Raw genomic sequence first — 21,708 nt, forward strand, 5'->3', positions numbered from 1 at the left:
TTTCTCCCTGTGGTCTTACTGCAATCTGCAGAAATGCACCACTCCTGGTCATGTAAACCAATCAGAGCCAGAAGGAGAGTGTTAGTGTTGCCAATCAAGTTTGTGTGCACGCTGCTAAATATCTTAATGGCGGAGAAACATCTTACCATTACAGGAGAACTGTTTATGTGTTGTCATTGTTGTCTATGCTGACTACCCGGACCTGTCACAACACACAGGTGTGGTGAACCAGCTGTAGCGTAGTCGAGAGCAAGGGGGAGGGAGGGGAGGGTGTGAGCAGAGTGTACACAAGTGTGATTGACGGTGTGATTGTATGTACTCTCATGACTGTGACTGTTTTGAATATATATAAAAAAAACTAAAATTGATTGCTTTTACAAATCAGCTATAATTAATATATATAAAAATCTCCTTTTAATTTCAAAGTGAAAAATCAATTCTACAAAATAATGACTTAACTAATTCTCAGCATGACTGAAGCAGTGCCTGTATGCTAACACAGCCCCAATTAATCTGTCATTCATTCAGCTCCATCCTACCAAGATACTCAGATACTTGAACTTTTTCGCTTGAGGCAAAGACTGACCCAAAACCTGGAGGTAGCAGTTCACATTTTTTTCAGTTGAATACATTGGCCTAAGACCTTGAGGAACTGATTTTTATATACATGTACATTTCATGACAAATTGGAGGAATTATATCAAATTTGTAAGTATATTTTATGTACCAAAAGATTTTGAGTCTCGGAAGAGTAAATCTACTGTTAAAGAATGTTCCTCTCAAGATTTATTAGTACATTAAATATTGAAAGAATATTATGTTAGCCCTTACACGTGACACTCTTATTCAGAAGAAACAGGTTGACCTTCTTGTCATACTATGTGCCTTGCATCTTGTGTATAGTCAAGCAGCTTCGGAAAGAGCACTGAAAGCAATGAATTGTGTTTACTATACAACATAATCCACTGAAGGTCAACAGAGCCTAAAACAGAGGGTGAAATGGTGCATAGCAAATGAAGGAAACGTCGATGGGAAATATAAGAGCTGGCTGTCGTTTACAAGACTAGATTCTTCTGTCACTGCCGTTCCCTGTCCTTGTTAGGATGGCCTAGTTTCATCGCAGAGGCTTTGCCCACCTCCTCACACTTCTTTTTTTCTTCTTCGTCTTTCCCTCCCAGAGGAAAATAAGTGTCTCTCTTAGACCTCAGGATCTCTACATAAAGCATTTGTCTGGCTTCTCATCTTCCCCTGGGCTCAATTAGAAACATTTTTCTGCATTTGAGATGATCACTTTCTGTGCGTTGCAGACAACTGTAATCTCTAAAGTCTTAATTTTAGAGCTAAACTTCCTAAGGACATCTTTATCTACTGTGCATAGTGATTACATACATTTATAACAAAATACACATAAAACTACTTCTCTTCTGTAGTTCAATGATATGGATGTAAGTCAAAATAATGTTAAGAGGACAGTATAAATCCACTAAATGTGATGTTCTAGTGAAAAGCAGAATTATTTCATTTATACCTAATTGTTAAAAACATATATGCAAATAAGCTAACCCTTTTGCCTATTCTTTTCTATTTCTAATTTATGTTGTCGCTTTTAATTGTAAATGTAAAACTGTACACATTTTTCTATGTTGTCGCTGACTAAAATAGTCAAAGAATCAATCAGCATTTTAGATGGAAGTTTTGGAACTGAAACTTTGCAATAGTAAGTATCAATACTATCAGTGCAAAAAAAAAAATGGCACAAGAAAAGAAGTGTTTGACTTTGAACATACACATGATGCACAGAAAATGTAACTGTATTTCTAATAATCAGCCCCTTCTGAGTTTTTCTACATAAATGAGAAACAATTGTAAACACAGAATCCTCTATGGCTGTAATCATTGAGCTGGCCAATATTTCTCAAAAAATAAAATCCATTTTCATGCCAAATCTGATTTCTGAGTTTCTCCCTTTAAAAAAAAAAAAAAAGAAAAAATCACAAATGACAGAAAATATTTTCAAAAACATGCTTTTATTTCAGCCATTCCTTTTGGCTGTAGATCTGAATTGAAAGTTCAAATAAATACCATCTGGAAAACGTGCTTGTAAAATGAGATGGAAGTTCCTGGGCCGGATGCCATCAGTTTGAACCTTGGGAACAAAAGGAGTGCATTGAAACAAAAATCAGATTTTCAAAATATCCAATCTTTATAAACAGAAAATTGCATTAATTATTAAAATCAATTTAATGTCCTCCCATATGTGATCATGTGTGATAAACACTGAAAGTTGTGAAAAGATCAACAATAACAAAAAAAGTGGAAGGATTAAAATATCCAGAAGAGTTACTGATTAACTTTGTTATTTATTTAAACTCTTTGCAGACTTAAAGGGAAATGGATAAATGGGCATTCATCGTTATTTATTTTGACTGTTTTCTTATTCTGAGCATATGATACAAGAAGAAAAACAATAGATGTACTTTATTATGAAGCTTTTTAAAGGCTGGTAACTTTTGTTAAAACGATGTACAGTTGGTTAGGGCTTTAATCAGCATATAACATGGGCAATCACTTATTGACTACGTAAAATTAGCTTTCTTAGCACGTAGGTTGCAGTTCCAGGACGGCCAAGATGGTGATTAAAATGTTGAGGTTATGTGCCAAATTCACTTTAACTGTTCTGAAACTTGAGGTGAACTTTTCAGAGGTCATGTTGCAAACTTTTGAAGGCATTTCCAGAAAACAAACCATTTCCAGATGATTTTCACATTGTAACATGTAAAGCAGTCATATAGCTGCAATCTTAACAGCTGTAAATGTTTGCAGTGGGCTCCTTAGATTAAATGTCCTTTTTTTTTCCAGCAACCAAATTAGGATTTTGTGCCGAAGTGTGAGTGGAATAGAAATGGTAAAACACAACATTTTCAGAATCAGAATTATTTGTTGATTTGCACAGCAACCGTTAAAAACATTTGTGTTTAGGAAAAAAAAAAAAAAAACCACAACAAAACAAAAAAAAAAACTATATCCTTTTATGGTGATGTAGGTATCAGATTAACTGGTTTGATAAGTCTATATGCATCAAACATGCCTTGATGAGCTTGTACAAGCAGAATGGAATAATGTAAAAGTCTGAGTAAGTGAGGGGTTTAGATTAATGGGGAAATATACAAAAAAATTGCTAGTCATAAGTTAGCATTAAGTTAGCACTGCTGAAAAGTGCATCTGTGCAGAATTTTGCTTTCACACACTTACTTAGCTGTCAGAGCCCTACCCCTTTGATTGTGCAATAACAGCAGGATATTCATGAGACACTGTTTCCTAGCAACATAGTGTATGCACTGTGTATAAGCTACAGTAGCATGTCTTCTGGGATCAGTCACCACTAAGACAAAAGATGAATGAAACGTCGGCCGACTGTTTTTAAGTGGGCTGAGGACTTTCAAAGCTTCCAAAAAATGTTCTTTTTTTGTTTAACATCACAAAAAAACTGTGGACACATACATTTTTCAGCTTCTCCTTTCAGCATTACATTGGCCAACTGTGTCTCTGACGCAGCCTCCAGATCTCTGCTTTTTACAGCAAAGCAGCCCCTGTTTGTCGTAGTATACAATGGCATCAGAACACAGCTGAGAGAGCCCACTCACAGGAGCCCAGAGAGAAAACACCACCGCCACGCTTCTCTCAATCCCGCTGTAAATTGATGCTCGATTCCAGACAAATGCACTCCTGCGTTCATTCTGTCACCTGAGGGTACTTGTATTGTTCTGTGTTCAGGTGCTTATGAGAAAAGGTCTGTGCCTAGTGGATAAACATTTCATCTGCTCAACCACTTATATTTGCACAAGGACTGCCTCAGCATCGGTACTCCAGCTTACTTCCAGAGCAGTCAGATACCGCTTAAATGATCAATAGAATCAATTGGCTTTCATGACTCAAGCCAAATGAAGTGGCCATTTGTGGGTTTTTATTCAACACGAGGGATGACATTCACAAATTTATAGAAATGTTAGAAGTTGCACCTCAAACCACTTTTGTGTTTGTATGTACTTCCTGAAAACAGATTTTTTTTCTACCTTTATAGTGAAACAATTAGGTGTGAGAAAACCTTTTTTATTCTAGTTTGCTGTAATACTTTATTCAGTTCCTCAGATAAACTATTCTCCCTCAGAAGAATAATTTGTATCCATTAATCTGCACAAAAAAACAGCTGGGCAGTTTGCACTGACCCCTGCAGTTGACATGTCATTATGGATGTCTTGAGTTTTTTCAACACAGAACATTTGCTTAAAAAAAACAAACAAAAAAACATTACACATGTTCTAAAATTTAAATTAGTTGCCTTCCAGACTCAAACAGGCTCATCGAAGCACAGAAGCACCAGCTGTTAGATACTCAGCTGTCAATTCCACATTTACAAGAAAACCCCTTGCATTTCGAGCCGGAAATCACAGAGCTCAGAAATTATCTGTGTTATATGTTTAGTTCTTTGCATAGAATAAATAATACAAATATAGAATAAAAAACAAACAAGAACAAATTTTATTTGATGTTTCTAATTTCTCTTTAAAATGTACTTTGAACTTAAATGCAGAGATATAACTAATTATTCAGGTGTAAAGCCTAATGGAGTCAGACTCCAACCTGCTTTTATCTGATCACAGAATTGGAAATCTACTTAAAACAAAGAACAGGAGTAAGGTTGGGTGTTTCAATTTCTTCAGTTTTGACCAATATGTCTACTCTGATGTTCATGGCCTTGTACCATCACATTCCTCTAACCAGTTGTGTCACTAGGACATCCTAGTTTATATTACAGTGATTCAGCCTTTGTGTGTCTTACTTTTTTCACATGATCAGCCTGTGCTTGACTGGGAGGATTATTTGCACTACAGTAACGTAGCTCAGGACTTCGTCTGCCACACCACTCAAGCTTTAGAAGTCTGTCTGCAGTTTCCTCGTCACTACTTCTTATTTGGCACCAAAAACTTCCTTTGAGTTGGTGCTGCAGACATTGTGATTGAAACTGAAGTTAAATACTGATGTACAATAAGATGGCTGGTGTAGAAAAAGGCTTTATCTTTCATTTGGCTCAGCCACAGTGGAAAGCAGTTGATTTGCTTGTGCAGCTTCCTATCCAAAGAAGACATGCCGAAGGAATAATTTGAGAGAACAGACACTGATTTATTTAACATTGCAATGTTTGGACATCAACATTTTGTGTTTGACAGAGGCCATGTAAAATGTACTTTGGACATGCATTTAAGGATACGGAAAATCCTAAAATATTTTCCTATCTGCTGAGTTTTTTACTTTATCCTTGGTGGTTCTTGTGTTCGCTTCCTGTTTGAATTATCTGATGTAGTCGTCGCAAGAACTGTGTTGTGTTCGCACCCTTGAGATTTGGGTTGGTTTTTTTCCCCCCCCTTAAATGCAAGATTCATATTATTTCATAATCCGAGAGTAAAATGTTTTTTTTCTGAATCAAGATATTATTTGGAAGTTGGAAGAGATCCAACTTCTTTACCAGTTACTGTAGCTTCCACAGAGCTCACTTACATTTCCTGCATCTCTTTTTGGGGTTGCCAATGGACACATTCCTGTTTGAAAATTACTTTTTATGCCAAGAAAAAGCTATTGTGTGAACATAACTATAGATATTGAAATCCGGACAGATCAGTCACGCATGTTAAGTCATCATTCACTTAGAAATGTACGCACCTGGTTTTGACATTGTCTTAAAGGGCTCTTTCTGTAAAAGGTCAAGTGTGATTTATTCATGTTTCAGACTTTCCTTGTGTGTTTTCTGACACTAAAATATTAGTTTTATTTTAAACTGACTAATGTTTTGACTTTATCAGGACAGATGATCTAGATCTATATGTTTTATGCAGAATAGATTGGTGTTAAATTTGTTAAAACACATTGTTCAAAACATGCAGAATACAGGAGTCGTGATGGTGTATTATGCAAAACCCTGTAATCTCATGAGGTTACCCTCCACTGTCTCTCCATTGTGTTGTGGGAGGATAATGTACACTCCCCCATGTATATTGTTGTAATTGTGCACTTTGGACATGCATTTAACACACTTGCTATGTAACAACTGTTATTTTCAATCCTTTTGTAAGGAAAGGCAGGAAGATGATGACGCCGGCAAGCATGCTGCCTTCAAAGACCTCAGATTTAAGCACGGCTAAGCCTTGATTTAAAATAATTTCATGTTTCCTTCCTCTGAGTCACCATTTTCTAGTGCCTTTATCCGAGCTCCTGCTATAAAATATATTTTTCAGGCAATTGCTGACATTGTTTTCCTTTTTTTTCCTTGCAAAATGAAGAGATTTATTTCACCCAACTGATCAAATAAACAGAAACACAAACCAGTTTTTTCATAGACAAAATCCTAAAATTGGACGCAGATGTTTTAAAACATTTTTAATAGAAATAATAAATTTTGTATAAAAAAAACTAAACATGCTTCACACACTTCTTAAGTTTTCTTGAGGTTTTACAAATACATAGTCATATAGCCAGGCACTGCATCTTTTTGTAAATTTTCCTCAATTTTAGGATATGTCAGGACATAAAGCAGACATCATCAATCTATTTAATAACATACATTAACTTGCCATTTAATTTGGTCAGCACTCACATTTTATTCTGCAACACAAATGGTGTTGAAAGTAATAAAGAGGGAGGCATGAGAAGCAGCACTGAACTCACAACACAAATGACCCCACAACATTTTCCCCAAGACATCAGAGGGCTTTTATACTGCACAAAGCCAAATATTAATGTATTCAGCGAGCTGGGGGTGGATTGATAGAGATATAGCATATCTTTTGCAATTTGATTTTCATTTGTTGAAAAGCTTTACAACTTCCTTACCCCTCCCCCTTATCATGAGTGCCAGAAGAGGACATGTACAGTAATGAATTTTCTCTCTAGCCGGCCCATTACGGATATCATCCTCAGGGCAAGCTGTACGATCTCCTCAAGGGCGCACTTCATCTTAATTCCCTTGCTAATGGATCTGTACAGCTACGCTTCAGCCTTACGTTTTCTCATGTGACCGGGAGGGTAACTGATGGCAGTGATGGAAGGGTCATCCTGGATGACGGCTCACAGTGAGATCCCCACGGCTAAAACACCAACCACGGTCCACCGTTTCAAAGTACATACAGGTATGAGGAGGGCAGTGGCAGCCTTTTAGGCTAGCTGTTAATACAAATCATGATCTCACTTAAGCACAGATAAACAATCACTCACTAGACCTTTTCACCAATTGAGAACAGATTTTTGAACGCACAGTAGGCTCGTGCCTAAACAATTTTAACAACGCTGCAACAAAGTTTAAAAGCATTCCAAAGATATTGTATTTTTTTCTTCTCCTTCATTTTTTCCTTAGTTTATTTGGTAAACAACACAATACAGGATGTTGAAACTGGCATGCTCAAAAACGGCAAATATCCTCTTATATAAGTGTGGTCCTTCTTAACTCAGTTGGACCCTGAAAGAGGACAGAAAAACACATGTAGTCTGGTACAGATCTGCTGCATTGTTGAGATGATCCCCGTTCCCAGTCATCTGAGTCATAAGACTGGAATGTATTATGAATAAAAACAAACAGAAGCCCGTTTTAGAAGTCCATGGATCATGTCTTCATGCCTTTTTGGTGTTGATTAATCCCTTGTGATGCCTTTAAAGTACTTGAAGATAACACTAAGTACATTTGGATTCAGTTCCAGTCAGCAGTGTGTAAGATGACAGGAGTCTCTGAAAGATGGCATAACTGAAATGTAAACACTAAAGAAAAACTCCATCTTTCAGTCTCCAGGCCTCTGTCCTGTTATTATTTTTCTTCTTTTCACGGCGTGTGTGTACTCTTGGTTGACAGAAGATGGAACCTTAAAATTGTACAGTTATCTGTCCCCTTCGTCTCTTTTGTCCATCTCCGCCCCTCTTTGTGGATTCTCCTCAGCGTGTCATGTCTTTGGGCAATGCTTGTGTGATCTCCCACTACACAATGACACTTCTTTTTTTTTCAGCTGTGAAATTCCACTGCGTGTATTTTTTTTCTCCGCCGGGGTGGAAATCTTGAATTGAGATAAGAACCTTTGTCCCTTAGATTGCATGGTTGCTGTAGCTGATGTAGGTTTGCTTTGTGGAGAAGGCTGAAAGAGAAGAAATAAAAGAGGGAACTGAGACTCAAATTCAGAGAAAGAGGAATATCTACCATGTGAAGGTTTTTCTTTCTGCTGTTTTTCTGATGTAACAACTATTACATGAAATGTCAAAAAAAAATGGATAAAAATAAAAGCTAAATAGTTTTCAGCCACCACACGACGGTAATGAAATAATATTAGTAATTCCTAATATTTCTCTTCTGTTTGTTGTCTTTTTATTTTTTGCGGTACTGTACACTTGCGTTGCCTACAGCGACCTCGCCACCGTCTTTTCTTGCAACTGTCAAAAGTCAGATATCCAGTTGTGTGCCCATACCGTGTTAGCTGATTCACTGAGGTGGAGCAGATAAATCCTGACATATTGCAACCAGATCCCGGCTGTTGTGGGAGCTGCCCTAGACAGGAATTTTTCAATTTCATCCACACCAGCGTTGACAATGACAAATGGTTCTTATTGAAATAGCCAAGCACTGTACAGCCTCTGGAAACTGAAATCCCATCTGGATAAATTGTATCCAGCTATCAATTCTATGTCTTTTGCCTTCGCACCACTTATTGGAACAAAAGGCCCAATTAAACCCTAGCAGAACCTTGAATCTTGAACAGAAATAATGGTGGTGTGTCTGTTTATATGTACACTTTCTATTGTAAACTGAGCATTGTGCTTTTGTTACCGTGCTGCATTGTCATACATTTTTTATACATTTAAGTTTTTTCAGGTAAAAAAATCAAACAGCGTCAGCTCTTTTTCTGTATGCACAAGAAAACACTTCCATTCTTGGTGTTAATATAATAGACGGGGGACTGAAGCTTTAAAATGTGCAACAAAAGCCTTGATTCCATCTTCAGGCCAGGTTCAGACCAGACTGAGTGAATTGATTTCTGTTGACAGAGAAAACTGATTAAAATTGCTTCCTGCCCAAGGCAAGCAGAAGAAGAGTGCTTTGAACGCAACATAAGTATTTTTGCTCCTTCAGTTTTCATTATGTACCTATCTTGAATAAATCCTGGTTGTGTCATTGATACCGTAGTACACTTTCATTGGTATTAGGAATAGTCAGAGGACATCTTGCTACTTGTTAAAGTCTTTGACTGCTTCTTAAAAGAGATTTTTCCACAACTGCAGATCCAGGGCTAACCAGAGCTTGTGGTAGAGCCAGTTCTTTCCTCAGTTGGTTTTCCACAGAAGGACTGCTCTCTATCACTGAAATATCTTTTTCAATAAATGTTTGATCTGGTCTATTGTTGTCTAACTTTCTGTAAGAAAATACCATTTTAATTCACCAACTACATTTACCTCACATTTCCATTTTTTAATAATAAGCTTATTTTTTTCAGGATGTTTTAAACAACAGGCTGGACTTGGGAGTGCTTTGCACTAATCTCCGATCGGTAGCAGGAGCATTACAAATGGCAGTTAATTTCTGTTTTGTATGTATATTTGAAGCAGGTCAGTCTTGAACTCTTCTGTCTCATGAGACCCAAATAAGAGTAAACCAAAGAACATAATGTGTTACAAGGAAAAAAAAATGTTTAAATTACCAGGTGCTATTAAAAAACCACAAATAGGTGCAATACCTCTGATTAAAAAAAAATAAAATAAAAAATTTTGAGCTCATCTCCCTGTCAGTTCTTAACATGGTCGAGAATGTTAGCTTGTTTGTTTTGGATTACTGATAAAAATGCATACTTGATAAAAATGGTAAAGAAACTAAATTAAGCACTAAACTTTTTATCTAAATTAACATATAGAGAAGCTTCTCCTTTTTGCCATTTGACTAAAAGTGTAAACCAAGGCGACCTTGCTGCTGTGTTCACAGATATTCTGAATTTGTGCTTGTCTCAACTCCTTTGAGACATGCTTGGAAACTTGGAAGGAAGCTGTGCATGTGGGAAAATTACTAAAATTTGTTACCAAAGAACAATAATTACATTGCTGATTAATGGTTTTGTTTGCTCTTCAAAAACTAAGTTTAATGGCAATTTAATGGGAATAGGCTAATAGATTTTTAGATTTTACATTCAGTCTTGTTTTAATTTTTGAAGAAAAAAATAAAAATGTAGTTTTTGGTTGTTACTATGCTCTATATGCCTAACTATTTTAGTGTGGCAGCATTTGTAATGCAACCATTGAGGACTTCATTAAAAAAAACGAGGCTTGTGCAAGATAAACTGTCCCGCTTGGAAAGTGGACAAGAGGAACCGGCAGCAGCACTCAAAGACAGCAATTGATTGTAAAACAAGAGCAGCCATTAGTTTGATAAAAATGGTAAAGAAACTGAATTAAGCACTAAATATTTCAGGAAATCTCATCCAAAAAAGATTAAGTGTTTTTTTTTTTTTTGTTGTTTTTTTTGTTTTTTTTTGCAACCAGTCAACAGCAGGATTTACACGCACAGACAAGACTCAAAAATAATTATTTAGAAGAATAATAAGAAGGTGAGAAATATAAATGAAGTAACTGCACTAAGTTAGCCTGGAATTTTGTTTTGAAAAGAGTTACATGCAGGGACTCCTTTCAAATTTAATGCATAGTGCTGACGGTGATGCCACGCAATACCCGCCATCATCCTAAACTGCCTCATTGCTTTTTTTAAATTATAAGGTGCAGGGTGAGGCCATATATCATGATTTATGAATGGGCCGGGTTAGCTTTTTGGAAGATGTTTGTGATTTAAAAAGGCTTATTAAAGCTATCCCTCATTTTACTAACTGAAAACATTATTCAGTTACTAACATTATTCAGTTACTAACATGTACAAAAATAGTAGATTTAATGATAGACTTGTGTTGTTTGTCTAAACATCTAAATGTGTAGTTTAGCAATGTGCTCTGTACACACTGAACATTTACAATTAGACACTAAATGGATGCAACAACAAAATTAAATATTTTGGAAAAAAAAATTACTCGTGTGGAGGCGAAACAAATTAATTGTTACAAAATGGGAAAAACAATTGTTTCCCATCACTCATGAGGTAGGTGGCAGAAAGCAACTGAAAGATGAGACTGGGTAGGGGTGCAAACAGGACTGTTGTATTTAACTGGTAATCAATCAGCATCATGTTAATAGAGGGAATAATTCATTATTCAGGCATGAACATAAACAGTATAAACAAGATGTATGAAAAGTTGCATTTTGGAAGTGAAACGTTAAATGGGATAAGATGTAGTTTAGTAAGACGGTAAAGGATGTGAGATGTACAGACATCAGAAAACATCAGATTTCTTATTGATAGTATAGCAATAGCAAAACACACCTTAAACTCCCAAAGTTATTTCTTAACACCAATACCCTCTTGGCCTCTGCATCAAAACAGCAAGAGTGACACATTTACTGGATTCAGTGAGGTTTCAAGTATCTTGCTACTCAATTTGTTAAAAGTATTTTTTTTTTCTTTCTGATTTATATCGTAGCATAAATTGAGTTTGATTTGCATACAAAAGGAAAGAACAATTCTGGAAAACAAACCATTGTGGGTCTTCAGTGAAAGGGTATCTGATTTGCTTATGTGTTCTTACATTGTGTTTCCAGGCTTTCGCATAGTTCAGTCTTGGCCTCTCCGTTGGGTCTGAGTCCAGCCTTGGGGTTGAACTTGTTGGACATGGTGGCGGCGGTAACCACAGCCTTCAGGCTGCGAGTGCGCTTTGGCACATTCTGCTCTGGGTGTAAAAGAATCACATAGACCTTGGGCATGTAGAGCAACCCGAGGGACACTGAAGCACTCAGGCTCACAGAGATGGTTAGTGTGGTTGTTTGGATGTACATCTGCGGAAGACAAACACCAGAAAAACAGCTGAAAGAAACAGGTCTTTCTAAATAACCACCATAAAGAACAAGTGACATCTGCTTTAAGTTATTAATTAGAGTGGAAGCATCCAATGAGCCACGGGTAAGCCAGGCTGCTATTTGAGTAGTTCCTGTTTTCTTCTTTGTCCAGTTGAAAATTCTTTAATACAACCAACGTGATGAAACCTGCTTTAAATCAGCATCTGTTCTTTTATGAAGTCTGTGCTGAGCAAGTCAAGGCCAGCATATTTGCTAAATTTCCTGCAATGATAGTTTTAATATGACCGTCACGTAAAGCTGGAAACAGATTTCATAACTTCAAGTGAATTGGACACTGCTATTATTCATAACAAGCAGACTCATAAAAAGAAACAAGCTCATGAAAATTTTACGCATGGTCAAATCCTGCGAACCAGGAGGGAGGGTAACTCTGAATATCAGCCTCGCTCATTCCATTTTAATCGTCTGCAAAGCTGCAGCAAATTAATGAGTCATGTTAATGGAAGATTCGAGGAAGAGGAAAAGATTGTCATTTCTATACATCAGCTACACCATGAGGAATTGATTCAGTTTTGGAGTAATTCACTTTTTAACTTATGAGTTCCAACTGTTTATTGACTGTTCATGACAGAAACCTAAGTCACCATTGAGCCATTAAAAACACATGTTTTACCTCAGGAAAGGTGCATTTTAGCCTCTACAGACTTGTAAGACTGTGGACATCAGGACTGACAACAAAATAAAACTTTATGCAACATAACCCTGGACATTATGGATCGATGGATAAATAATAAAGTCATATAAAAAAATCTCACGACTGGTCAGGTAGATAGGCACCCTTAAAGGAATAGCTTACATCATTTATGAAAAAAGATATTTATTTTTTAATATATTTCTGAATAAGGTGAAACAACTTTGGAAAAAGCAGATGAACTCCAGTCAAACTTTTTATTCAAACAATATTTTAGAAACCCTTGAACTCTGTTTTTTGTTTATGTAAATGTGTTTTATGTGATAACTGACCCTGCATCAACTCAGTCAACTGAAAAGTAAAGGTTTAGACTCTTGTCCTGTTGGACACTTTGTTAAAATTAAGTTATTTCTCTCTAATGCTTTCTGCTGTTAGTACTTAAGACTATGGATTGAACTGAGAGGAGTTTTTGACACATCTTTCATTATTGTTTTACAAACTAGGATATGTTTGTAGTCTCTTAACTGTCTGACCATTTTTGTGTTAAATTGATGTATGGTGTGGAAAAAGAAAGAAAAAATCAAACAACTCAGATTCCACAGCTTTGTCTTTTAGGAAATGTAATAATTTATTTAAATTGCACAGTTAATGCTAATTATATGATAGTTGTTATGATATATATTCTAATGTTGCAAAAATTCGGAAATGGTCGGTTTGGGTTGTTTACTTTATCTTGTTTATTTATTCAGTGACATTGCAAACTAGCTAATTTGCAGATGCCATCTTTGAATAATCTCAACAAGATCAAAGAAGCATCATACAATGAGCTGGCGCTAGAGCCACGAAAATAAACCCTCACACCTAAGGTGACTGTGAATCTCAGCTGAGTTCAAAAGGTAAGGTTGGATCTCAAATCTCAAAATGATGTTATAATACAAATATTATATCTTTAGTTATAATATTGAGAGAATAAAACCATTAGGATTTCCGAAGTGTTGTGCTCAGTGCCCAGCCTACCTATTATTAGCAAAGAAAGTCAATAAAATACACATCTATTTATTTCCAGCATTTACCCTCACAGATAGAGATGTGTTGTGCTGTGGGCACCTCTGTTTTAATGAGCTACAAACTGTCAGAAGTGCAAATAAACAATTTATTCCAACACCTTTTAGCTACTCTTCAGATATGCAGCTATATTGAACCAGAACCTAGGGATAATTAGAGATGTCTGACTTTCAAAGTCGTCATTTACATTTCAAGAGGTTTTGTTTGATTTTCCAAATGTGTAACTTGGAAATTACAGCTTCCAAATTCAAAGAAAAGTAAAATTGGTACACAAGAATCACACAGCTTTCACGTTATTAATGCTGATTGTTTTAGAATATCACTAAGCACCACTGAATATCATGTAAACAACCTTTTTGTACGATACAAGTAACTGTTTTTGTTGATCTACTCATCCATAGAATTATTTTGTGAACTCAGAATTACATATTCTAGTTTAACTAGCTGAATGTACTTTACATATATGCTTTTTACATATACACTTTTTATTTGTATACACTAAATGTTCCTTCTTAGGTTATGGTGGAATTACAGATGTTTTAAAAAAAAGTTTAACAAACTGTACAACGAGTACAGTTCCAACTAAAGTTAAGATTGCTGTTTCATATCTGGTTTTGGTTCAGTCACGTTAACAAATGCTGTAGTAAAAACTTGATGAATCTCTCTGGCAAGTGCTTTGATAAGCAAGGTTAATGCGAATGCTAAACTGGGACTTTTAAAGTGGTTGAAGGTATGTTTCAAGGTTCCAACTGCCTGAAAGGAGACAAGAAGTACAGCCACTGATGCAGCTAATGAGCCCCCGGATTACAGGCATGAACTTTAAAACTAAACTTATGAAAACTATAGTGACTTTTTAACTGTGGTACTGACATCTGAAAGACCTCCGAAAATTATTCCCAACTGAAAAATAGTCTCATACTCGGATGATGTTGCACTTTTATTTCCTTTTCAAATCTATGAAGTCAACAAAACTAAACTGTGTATGTGCATGAGATGGAGTCCGATTTAAAACCTGCAAGATCTTTGAAATTTTGTCTTATCAGGTTTATTTCTGTTTCTTTTACATGTGGATTTCAAATCATCAGAAGTGTTAATTTATTACAGTAAATTGATAAAAAACAAGAAAAAAGAAAACTTGACTCATATTACCATTTATAGACTCATTGCACAAAGTTATATTTTATGCATTTATATTTAAGATTATTTCTTCCTGCTTTCAGGCCATATTATAAAAACAGACTTCAGATTTTCAGAGGACGAGAACGTTCGATAAAATCAGTTTAAAGCAAACATTTTAAAACTGCAATGTTATGGCCTACATTGTTATGGACAACACTGTTGATTTAACTTTTGTCCAGCAGACAGTCATTAACAGTCTAATTGCTAAGGAATCTGTTTTTTCACAGGGGGTTGTATCCAATGTTAAGAAGATGTGGAAGAAAATGTATGCGAAAAAGAAGCTTTGCTTTTTGAATTACTGAAATGAATTACCTTATTATTGATATCCTAATTTATCCAAATACATCTGTATCAGATCAAGTCATTTAACTGTGTAAATGTCCACTGCATTTTGTCCTAGTAATTGTGTGAAATAGTTTGGAAATTGTTCCTATATATCAAGTTTAAGTTCAGAAGCGGTAGGTTATAGATTATTTCTGTTTACATGAGGCATTTTGGGTTTACAACACAATTTTCAATCTTGAGCTACATCACCAGGCCGATCAATGGAGCAGTAGTTAGCTCTGTCACCTCAGAACACTTCTCTGCAGGTCTGACTCAGCACTGTGCTGTACCACAAAGCAAAAAGAATACAGTCTGACATTCTCCATGTTGGCTGTCTTTTCAAAAGCCAAAGCGCCACACAGAGATGATGGTTATCAGAACAGCCGTTAAAAGGTTTTCTTGCAAACCTACGTTTCATTCATTGTGTCCGATGCATAGTCTCATTGGGGACAGCATGATGCATAATTGGACGCCTGTGCTTAAAAGATGTCAGTTACACAAGTGGAGAGGGAAAGTAAAAAAATAAAAAATAAAAAAATGACAGCTGCTGGAAGTTTTGGACAAAGTTACTGACAATCAGGAATAAAATGTAATGTTGCTCATGCTGTCAATTTCTAAATTGGAGGATTGTGTTGATCCACCTACCAGGCAATACCTTGTAATGAAGAGATTAGCTAAATCAAATTTTTTGCTCTAACACCATCTTTATTTGTTTTATATATGTGGTAGGTTTTTGTTTACGCCCTGTGTTAGCGGTTTATTTCCAGGTCAGATGCAGATCGGTTTATTTATTAACAAATTCACGGGGTATCCAAGTTCCATTCACTGTATGTTTCTAATCAAGCACTGACAAGTGGGCTTTTCACTTTAAGATATGCATTTTTGGTTTTTGTTTAATCAGGATTGTTGATTTAAAAGTAAAAAAAATAAAATAAAATCACTTGTATTCATTTTATTTCTAAATAATTCAAGAGCAGTTTTGCTTCATGCAACTCTGCCTGAAGGAAAATGTGATGTGAATCTCAGCTTGAGCAACTGATACTGTTCTTAGGTTACCATGAAAACTGATTTAGAACTAATTAAAGCACGGCTGGCTGAAATAGTCATATAAATGACTTGAGCACACACACCAGCAAGTCAGAATCGGTAATTTCCACATGGCTGAAATTAGAATCAGCTCATAAAATCCTTCATGCACAGGATTTAATTGTTTTTTTTGTTTTTGTCTTTTTGTCTATGACATTACATTTATTCAGAGCTCCTTCTAGTAACTGGATGGAGAGTAGTATTTAGTCTCCCAGATGTGACCTTGGCCTGAATATCTAGTTTGTTTTTATTATTATTTGTAAGTCTCCAGGGCACTCTCCCTCCAGACTGACTGCATCTCATCAGACGCCAACCAAGGTACTTTGTGAGTCTGTTGGCTGAAGAGCAGACTGGAAGAATGGTGGCAGTATGAAAGAAAGAACAGCTGCAGTGGTCCCCTCCCAGCTGCAGAGAGTATTAACCAGTGTACTGCTCGAGGCTTGGTTTTCTTAAGGATTGATCATTCAAACAAATCTCCTACTCACATTAACAAATATAAAGGACACAAGAAACACACTGAAATATATGTTACTTTATTCACTGGTTATCTGGTAGATTGAGAATGAACATCGCAACATGGGCAGTATGGTTAGAATAAATTAGAAAAGGAGCCAATAAATAAATCTGAAGTAAGTCTCAAAATCATGAGACCATCTCTCAAAAATCTGTTTTGTGAGATTTGGATTTTATAATGTACAGATTATTTTCTCTTCACTCTAGCACTAACATTCAAAGCCAGGAGTGTCAGATTATGTGTAACAAAAAATATCTGTATGAGCTGTTCTGTTCAGTTCCCATGTGTGCCAAATAATAGGAACATTGTTATAAATCTGAACAAAAGGCTACAAAATTCTAGCTTTGAAAAGGTTGCACATGAAGCAAGACAACAATGAAACAGACTGGACAAAAATGAAGACCGCACCCTCACTATTATTAAAGCCTGCTGTTTATGAACATTGATTCTCAATGAGACGGAGATCAGGGCCGTTCTAAACATTGTCCTTTTGATCCCTAAGCTACAATGCTATTAATCTGGCAGTATGTTTAGGGTTGCTGTCCATTTGGAAGATCCACTTGTGCACCAAGTATGACTTAGTGGCTGATGTCTTGGCATGATGTCACTATAACAAAATGAGGTTCTTTGCTTATGAGGCCATCCATTTTGTAAAATACACCAGACCTTCATGCAACATGACCCCCCAGAAAACCTAATTTTATTTTGTCATTGCATGATTTGTATCAGTTAAATTACTGCAAAGGTGTTTGAGTCAGTATATTTCTGTCTGGTATTTCATCAGGTGCGGTAAATGTGCCATTAGAAGAGAAACGTCCATCCCCAGTCTGCCTCATGAGGCTGCGTTTCCACGGAGTCCTGTTTTTACTGTCAGGCTAAATTCTATACTCAATCCATTAATTTGTTTCCCCGGATTGCAGTGCACCTGAGCATTCACTGAGTGGAGATCGTAAACAAGGGCTGCTGTATATCTTCCGTTTCTGTCATCGTACCACCATCAGCAGATCATGCTCGAAGCAAAACACGACAGAGACGAAGCAGCTCATAGCATCATTAATCACTGAAGTGCATGCAAGAAAAACAACACAAGTCATCAGTACTTGTGGTGGAGGTGACTGTTTAGAGAAAGAGCAACACAATGGTATTTTAAAAAGTACTCTCAGTGGAGTGTGTTTACAATCAGTGACCCAGGGAGGACCTTTGCTTCACAGTTTACATTATAAGATTAATTTAAACTATGTAATCTCACTCTGCATGTTAGCCACTGTGATTTTTCTCAGCATGCTATGGAAATGTTCAACAGAAGGGCTTGCTGCATGAGAAGTCACTATAATTGCGCTCTAATTAAGCCAATAAACAAATAGAAGCCTAAGGGGACATAATAATGTGTGCTTCACGGGAGAGTGTCATTTATAAAGATCACTGTTCTTTGGCCTTGATTAGCTTCACGGCCTGTTCACGTTATTGGATTGCCCAGAGGTCAGCAGTCGAGGCCCAGAGGGTGTTGCACTGTAGGCCTAATGAATGCAAAAACTGCTGTGTGAAGTCCAGGATGTCACTCAGCTCCTTCTGCTCCACTGCATTATTCTTTATTATTCATTATTAGGCCTGCGGGGCATTAGTATGAATAATGTTATTGTTACAGATGAGAAGCAAGAACTGGCTTTTTTCACTGCATGAAGCTTCTTGATTCACAAACTTGATTTTCAGTTGTTTTGCCTTTGAATGCAGATGCTGAAGCTTTCAACTTAGAGAAATCAGCTGAATTTCTACCAAGTTAAAATGCTGTGATTGAAGAACATAGATTTTTCTCTTATGTTTTGAGAGGAAATTGAATTAACAAATCTCGCAGCAGTATCCGATCGAAGCTTGCCATATAAGCACAGATGGAAGCTGCTGAAGTTGCTGTGCTCTCATGACAATTCACAACCTGTTGTTACCCATTTACATCTATATAAACAGATTTCTGATCCAGGCACGCATTTGCAAATACGTTTCTCCAGAGAACAAGTTGTACTGCCATTGAGTGCAATAGTTCAAGTTGCTAGAGAGACTTTGGAACATCAACATGTGATGAATCTCAGTGGTCTGCAGTGTTTCAGAATTGCTGTCTAGTATCAGCTTAGCTTGCTTGAAACTTCAACCCAAGTACAAAGTACTATCTCTAGAGGACAAACAAAGAAAAGAGAGTCGAGTTGAGCTCTACCATGCAGAGACACTGAAAGCACTGGGAATTGGGGGAGTAGTAGCAGGTAGCAGAAATCCACACTGAGTAACACACACATAGCACAAACACACTCCTGTTTGACTTTTTTAGTCTTGCTGAACTCACTGTAACTCCCACTCTTTGTCTGCCTGGTGTGCTAACATCATTTTTGTTGACAGTGCCAATAGTGTGGTGGAGGCTTCATGAGGGAAATAAATAACACCACTCAATTAATCAGGCCATTCATGCACTGTAATGGCAGGACCTGTTTGTGTGGGCTGATTGAATTCGAACTGAGCCCATTGTGCTGGAGCCTCATTCCAATGCATGGCCATTGTCTGACGCCCCTCCTCTTGCCTCAGTCTAAATCAGCAACTGATTTAGACTGTTTCTCCAGGTAAGCAGGTGTCACATCTATTCCTGAAGGTAGTATAAAGCCCGATGATGAACCTCCATAGATAGACCAGATGTCCTCATTTGAATGACAGAGAAAGCCTCCTATGGCACTCGTTACATCAATCCCTACACCAGATGACACAGAAATGATAGTGCTTGTAGTGCTGCTGCAGAGAAGCATTATAAACTGGTGATTAGAACGGTGAGGCGGTAAGATAAGGTAAATTAGGAAGATGTGAATCATTTTATTGTTCAGAAAGACATGTCGACGTGGGCTGTGAGGCTTTATGGAGCCTGTCATTTATAATGTGAAGATAAAGTGTGTTTGCTTTGACATGTTCCGTCCTTACAAATAAAGATGCACAAGTCAACAGGCTAGTCACTGAAGTTAAGCAGTATTCATTTGATTGCTTTGTATAAGCAAGTAAAATAATACTAAAAAACACTTACATTTTGTCCAATTTCATGATACAATATGGTCCAAATAAAATGTTTTACATCTATTCACTATTCATTTATAGTCTATGATTGTATCAATTTTAGATTTCTAGAAAGTAATACATCAATAATGTAATTTTGTAATTGCTGTTTGTATAATTTCTGTAGGATAGCAGATAAATTGATTATTGTTTGTGTTTGAAATTATGAGTGTAATTTAGAATAAGGAAACAGAAGAAATGTTTGTACTTTTCACTCCTTTTCAACTGCTTCATTTTGTTATTGTGTTGCATCAATTTTGATGTACGTCACATCAACTGATAAGCATTCAGCTATTTTATAAAGCTATTGCGTAATTATTGGTATGCTGCCCAGAGGGTATTGTTGCCAGCGAGTTGTCTTGCGAGAACGCAGCGTCTTGAATGCGACAGGTAGCCAATCACAAAGCGCGGTGAGTAAGCACAGAGGGGAATCCCAAACAGCTGACATGGTCCAACCGAGATTCCAGTGACATTGGAGATATGTAGAAACAACATGACTGTTTATTCAACATTTCGTACAGAGAATATCAAGAGAAATAAAGAGAGGAGCTGGAGCGAAATTGGTACCGCGGTTGATAAATCCAGTAACTTTCCAGCCATCATTGGCCGATATTCATTCAGCCAGGGCTTAGCCCTGACACTAGCCACAATGCAGTTGTGACTAGTCAAACACATTATTTTGTACCAAAGCCTGGTTTGCATAGCACGATTTTAAAATTAATGTACTTATCCATTATTTAGTGGACATTGTTTTCAATGTAAACATCAAAACAGTAAAAACATAATCATATAATTCAGCGGCGATGCTAAATGAGACGACAGAACAGAAATCAATCTAAACACAATGTTAGAAAAATGTTAACTTTTGCACACCACATTTTTCAGTTAAATATTTAACTGAAAACAAATGGTTAACTGTAACAAAAATATTTTGAATCATGTGTAATATTCTTTCTATCTCACAATTACAACTTCAAGTTGGTCTTTCACATACAATTACAATGAAATATATTTATGTTTGTCATTGTAATGTGACAAAATATTTCAAAGTTCAGGGGGTATGAATACTTTTGCAAGCCACTGTAATAGATACAGTATGGTTATACATTTTTTATATTAAAAAATGTGAGCTTAAAGTGATTTATTTATTATATTAGACATTTTTGTGGTCTAATCTATTTGTATTACCATATTTTCTGAAATATAACCCTCTCCGGACTATAAGTCACATGGTTCAAAGCTCAGAAAATAAGTAGCGACTTATAGTCTGGAAAATACGGTAATTGATTTTATTTTTGTTTTTCATGCCATATTTATGTATTTGGTTACATTTGAACTGGTATCCTTGGTGGTGTTAAACATAAGTTATGAAGATTGTTTCTGACATTAAATTTCTAGGACCTAGGCTCTAGCACAGTTTGACGAGCAGCAACCAATTACTGAACAAGTTAAATTGAGTTTTTTGGTCTTGACACTTCAAATTTGTAGGAACCTGTTTATATTGTACATGCTTATTTTCTCTCCAAAGATGACAGAATAAGGAAACAAAAAACTTTTCCCTAAAGCTAAACTTCCATTTTGTATTCCATTATGGGTCTCACCTTAAGATCGCTCAAGGCAATGTCAGAACTTTTCGAAAATGATAAAAGTAAAACTATCCTCTAGTCATTGTGTACAGTTGTCTACAGAAACTAATAAGTAACACACATCTTATATAATTGGGAACAAGAAAGGGAGAGCAATTTAAATGAGCCTGTACCTAGAATAGTTTTTGAGGGTTTGGAAATAACTTTCA

The 21,708-nt window shown here is 36.4% G+C and overlaps 1 protein-coding gene and 1 long non-coding RNA gene across 2 annotated transcripts in view; one reads left to right on the forward strand and one right to left on the reverse strand.

The window, feature by feature from the left end:
* LOC107835673 (uncharacterized) overlaps positions 1-21,708 on the forward strand; it is a 152,748-nt gene that overhangs the window by 68,094 nt on the left and 62,946 nt on the right. The gene's annotated exons all lie outside the window — the stretch shown is intronic.
* Positions 5,422-21,708, reverse strand: part of LOC103134610 (metabotropic glutamate receptor 4) — a 179,981-nt gene continuing 163,694 nt past the window's right edge. Inside the window, exons 9-10 of the mRNA XM_007546928.2 lie at positions 11,706-11,952; positions 5,422-8,171 (exon numbers count right to left, since the gene is read on the reverse strand). Coding sequence (XP_007546990.1) covers positions 8,122-8,171; positions 11,706-11,952 — 297 coding nt within the window. The 3' untranslated portion in view covers positions 5,422-8,121. The remainder of the gene's footprint in view (positions 8,172-11,705; positions 11,953-21,708) is intronic.

The sequence above is a fragment of the Poecilia formosa genome, unplaced genomic scaffold (genome assembly GCF_000485575.1).
Source record: "Poecilia formosa unplaced genomic scaffold, Poecilia_formosa-5.1.2 Scaffold18, whole genome shotgun sequence".
Classification (NCBI taxonomy): Eukaryota; Metazoa; Chordata; class Actinopteri; order Cyprinodontiformes; family Poeciliidae; genus Poecilia; species Poecilia formosa.